This window comes from Ananas comosus, unplaced genomic scaffold (assembly GCF_001540865.1).
Source record: "Ananas comosus cultivar F153 unplaced genomic scaffold, ASM154086v1, whole genome shotgun sequence".
Classification (NCBI taxonomy): domain Eukaryota; kingdom Viridiplantae; phylum Streptophyta; class Magnoliopsida; order Poales; family Bromeliaceae; genus Ananas; species Ananas comosus.
The window spans coordinates 33,103-38,003 of NW_017893424.1; the positions used below are offsets into that span (position 1 = coordinate 33,103).

At 38.1% G+C, this 4,901-nt stretch overlaps 1 protein-coding gene across 1 annotated transcript; it reads left to right on the forward strand.

The window, feature by feature from the left end:
• Positions 1–1,239: 1,239 nt before the first annotated feature.
• Positions 1,240–4,901, forward strand: LOC109706017 (LRR receptor-like serine/threonine-protein kinase GSO1). Its single transcript, XM_020226822.1, has 2 exons — positions 1,240–3,718; positions 4,606–4,901. The coding sequence occupies exons 1-2, from the start codon at positions 1,240–1,242 to the stop codon at positions 4,899–4,901; spliced, it is 2,775 nt and encodes a 924-aa protein (XP_020082411.1).

Sequence of the window (4,901 nt, forward strand, 5' to 3'; positions counted from 1 at the left end):
TAAAATTTAAATTTTTAAAAATTAAAAATTAAAATTAAAATAAAATTAAAATTTGAAATTTGAAATTGAAATTTGAACTTTTTGAAATTGAAATTGAATGTTGAAATTTGAAATTTGAAATTTGAAAGTTGAAATTTAAAATTTGAAATTTAAAATTTGAAATTTGAAATTTGAACATTTTGAAATTTAAAATTTGAATTTGAATGAAATTTGAAATTGAAATTTGAAAGTTGAAATTTGAATTTTGAATTTTGAATTTTGATTTGAAATTTGAAATTTGAACTTTTGAATTTGAAATTTGAAATTTGAAATCAAAATTAAAATAAATTTTAAAATTTTAAATTTGAAATTTAAAATTTATGTTGAAATTAAAATTTAGAAATTGATTCATCTTTAGGAGCCAAAATGGTAGAATTTTTTTCCTTGTTAAAGTGGATTGTAAGTTTACTCTATTTTTTAGAGTACAGGATAACTAACTTCAAAAATTACGTCATTTTTTTTCTTTCCAAACGCTTCATAGGATTATTTCCTACCGGCATAGCATAATATTAAACTATGCTACGTTTTTAGAGGTATCCAAACGGGACCTAAGAGTGTATATGTGTGTGGAGTGTATATTTGTACATGTATCGTATGCTTAAAACCTTTTAATAGATATTTGAAAATCTAATTCATTCAATAGAATTTAAATTATTAACTTTTAAGTTATATATGTTTAATTAAATTTTAATATCAAAATATTTATCATCTAATATAAGCTGTGGTGTATAGAATATTAATATATATCATGTGCATGTAACTTTTTAGTTAAAAATGTTATTTACAGGACAATTTTCAAAACTATTAAATTTGATTAATTTTGAAATAAAGTTGTTAAAATAATATAACTATTCAAAAATTAAGAAAATATTAATAAAAAAGTTATTATTTGTAATATACATAACACTATTTGATAATATTTTTATTTAGTTATAATTTTTTAATATTACAAGCTTAATAATTATATATTTTAATTGATTGAAATACGATCTATTCGCTGCAAAGGGCGGGCCTTGCACTAGTAATGGTGAAGTCTAAGTCATCTTGGAAAATTAAACACCCTCGTCAACAAAGTGGGGAGCATTTTATGGTGGCATTTCGGTGCAACTTCGTGTTGACTGACTTTAGCCTATAAGCTTTTGGTAACTATAAATGCAACGTGAGGCACTGCAAAAAATAAAATAAAAAGAAAATCTGAGAATGGATTGCAAAGCAATAATAAGAGCTTTGCTGCTATTCCTCTCGTTGGCATATGCAACGGCATTAAGTTGCCCAGATTCCGAGAGAGAAGCACTTCTGAAGTTCGCCAGAGATTTCAACCAAACTGCAGCTGGCTTCTCTCCTTGGGAGGGAAACGATTGCTGCGAATGGGAGGGCGTGGAGTGCGACAACCGAACCGGACATGTCGTGCATTTAGATCTTCAAGGGAGGCCGTTTGCCGGCAGCAAATTCGATCCTTCTTTGCTTCGTCTTAAGCAGCTGAGCTACTTGGATCTCAGCTACATTGACCTTGCGTGCCTCTCGATTCCGCCGTGGATCGGTTCGTTCAAGAAGTTAAACTATCTCAGCCTCTCGTCTTCCAACTTTTGTGGGGTGGTACCCACTCAGCTCGGAAACCTATCAAGACTTCAAACCCTCGATCTTTCCGGTAACAATCTTACATTGAGTAATGCTGATTGGCTTTCTCAACTTACCTCTCTACTTCGTTTCGATATGAGCCGCTCTTCGATTGAGAATACCTCTAATTGGCTACTAGCATTGAACATGCTTCCTTTACTACAAGACATTAGTTTGGCGCGCTGCGAATTTGATAACTTCCCACATTCCCTCCCGTTTGTCAATTTTACCTCTCTCTCCCTTTTGGATCTTTATGGCGCATCACTTTGGGATTTTTCTAATAACAGCAAAGTAAATTCTAGCTTACCCGACTGGTTGTTTAGAATTACTTCCCTTCAATATCTTTATCTCACTGAAAGTGGATTTACAGAGCTCATTCCATTTGCAATTGGAAACTTGACTTCGCTGAAGGTTCTCGAACTAGAGTCTGTTGACCTTGATGCCGGGATACCGTCTAGTTTGAGCAATCTCTGCCAGCTTCGCAAGCTACGTTTATTATTTTCCACAATTAATTCCCAGTTAGACACATTTGCTGAGTTGTTTTCTGGGTGTCTCCAAAACAGTTTGCAAGAGTTGGATTTAAGATTCACTTCTCTAAGCGGGAACATACCGGATTGGATAGGTAACCTAAACAATCTACGTATTCTTGATCTTTCAGAAAACTCGCTTTCTGGTTCGATCCCTGCCTCTCTCGGTAAACTGCCCAAAATACGGAAGTTATCTTTTAATGACAATAAGTTAAATGGCACTGTTTCCGAAAGTCTCGGGAACCTTAATGAGCTCATATCTTTGGGTCTTAGCTCCAACTCTCTTGTTGGAGTTATTTCAGAATATCATTTTTCTAACCTTACAAAGTTAGAGTATATCGACCTGAGTAATAACCCCTTGGTTTTGAATCTGAGCCACAATTGGGTTCCTCCTTTCCAACTCAGTGATTTGGACTTTAGTGGCTGTAAATTAGGCCCCCAGTTTCCCTCATGGCTTCAGACGCAGAAGCCTCTAAACTACCTCGATCTATCTTCTACGGGCATTTCAGATTCAGTGCCAAATTGGTTTTGGAACTCAATGACCAATCTTTCAGTTGTTAATCTTGCTAATAATGAGCTACATGGTGTGCTACCCAACTTAATAAAATTCAGTGATGATCCAGAATTATCTATTGATTTAAGTTCCAACTTCTTTGAGGGACCAGTGCCACGTTTTCCGTCAAACACGGGACAATTATATTTGTCAAACAATTCATTTATGGGCCCTATTCCTGATGATATTTTCCAGCTAATGCCTAATTTACGTGTGCTTTCGCTGTCAATGAATAAAATAAATGGCAGGATTCCCGTATCTATTTGTGATTCACAATTGATTAGCCGCATATCAATTTCAAACAATCATTTATCAGGAGAGCTCCCGAATTGTCCGAATCACACCACTTACTTAGAAGATTTGGAGCTTTCAAACAACAGTCTTTCCGGAGGAATACCCAAATGGCTTTGTGATTTACCTTGGTTTCAATCCTTGCACCTAAGGGAAAATAGTTTATCTGGAGAGCTTCCCTCATCCTTAAAGGCCTGCAAGAGTCTACATACTCTTGATCTTGGTGGTAACATGTTTACAGGAAGGATCCCAATCTGGCTTGCAGAGCTCTCGTCTCTCAAGATTCTTAGCTTGAAATCAAACAAGTTTGTCGGCCAAATTCCAACAGAACTCTCTAATCTTACTGCTCTCCACATCTTAGACCTCTCAGACAACAATCTTTCAGGGCCTATACCTATAAGCTTTGGCAACTTCATGTCCATGAGGACCCCTCTCAACTACATGTGTGATTATTTTCCCCCGCTTGATAGTTATTACAATCATGGGAGTTTTTATGGTGAGAATATGATATTGGACATCAAAGGAAGAGAAGATCTATATGGTTGCGATCTTCTTTCGCAAATGACGATCTTGGATCTCTCTCGGAATAGCTTGTCAGGACGCATTCCCGATGAACTAACAAATCTTCTCGGATTGTTGGTATTTGACTTGTCGAGTAATGATGTAATGGGACAAGTACCGTCCAAGATAGGTAGGGGTGTAATGTGGGCCGTGCCGGGCCGGCACGGCCCACATTTCCCGGGCCGAACCGGGCTGGAAGTGGCCCGGCCCGGCCCGGTGGCTAAATCCGGGCCGGGCCGTGCGGGCCCGAACTCTCTACCATCCGGCCAGCACGGCCCCTAGGCCCGGAAGGCACGGGGCCGTGCCGGCCGGGCCGGCTGGGCCGTGCTCCGGGCCGGCCCTTTTTTTATTTTTTTAAAAAATGTACATATAATTTAAAAAAATATAAACAATAAATTATATTTATATAAACTGATATTTTGATTAAAAAATTTAAAATTTATAAAAATAATTACAAAAAATAAATATTTAAATTTATTTAATATATTTTTGTATTCTTTTTTTGAAAAAAAAAAAAAGTTGAGAAGGGTTTTTGGTCCAATGGACCAAAATTGCTTTGGTCCATTGGACCAAAATCACTCCTCCCAAGGTCTGTAGGCAGACCTTGGGAGGAGCTCTCCTTGGGAGGAGGGCCAAGCCCTCCACCCGAGGAGAGCAAACCCCAGGCCCAAGGCAACTTTGCCTTGGGCCTGGGTTCCGGGCCGTGCTGGCCCGGCTGGCACGGCCCAAGCGGGCCGTGCCGGGCCGGGCGGCCCACGTGCCGCCCGGCCCGTTTTACACCCCTAAAGATAGGCGATATGATGCAACTAGAATATCTTAACTTGTCGAGAAACAAGTTATCAGGAACAATTCCATCTAGCTTGTCGAACTTAAGCTTCTTGGACTTGTTGGACTTATCCTACAACAACTTCTCGGGAAGAATTCCGACAGGAAAGCAAATGAACACATTTGTGGATCCTAAAATATATGTCGGAAACCAATATCTTTGCGGATTCCAAATAAATGTGAGTTGCACAGGCAATGAAGGCGAAGCCGAAGGCCCGACAATTGGCCAGTCAAGTCAAACTCCAACTAATGTTTCAGAAAATGCTGACGAAAATCGAAAAGAAATCTTACTCCTTTGCCTTATTACAATAGCAGGATTTGCAGTTGGGTTTTGGGCTATTACTGGAGTTCTGTTGGTAGATAAAAGATTTAGGATTTGGTGGTTCCGATATGTAGACAGCTTGTATGACAGTCTCTATGTAACCTCTAGAGTATGGTTTGCAAGACTCAAGAAAAAGATGTCAAAAATAAACACAACTGATGGCTGA

Bases quoted from the DNA above. Each gene is read 5' to 3' on its own strand.
- LOC109706017 (XM_020226822.1), top strand. From the start codon at position 1,240: ATGGATTGCAAAGCAATAATAAGAGCTTTGCTGCTATTCCTCTCGTTG. The intron at 3,719-4,605 runs GTAGGGGTGTAA...TGAGTTGCACAG, and splicing joins ACAAGTACCGTCCAAGATAG to GCAATGAAGGCGAAGCCGAA.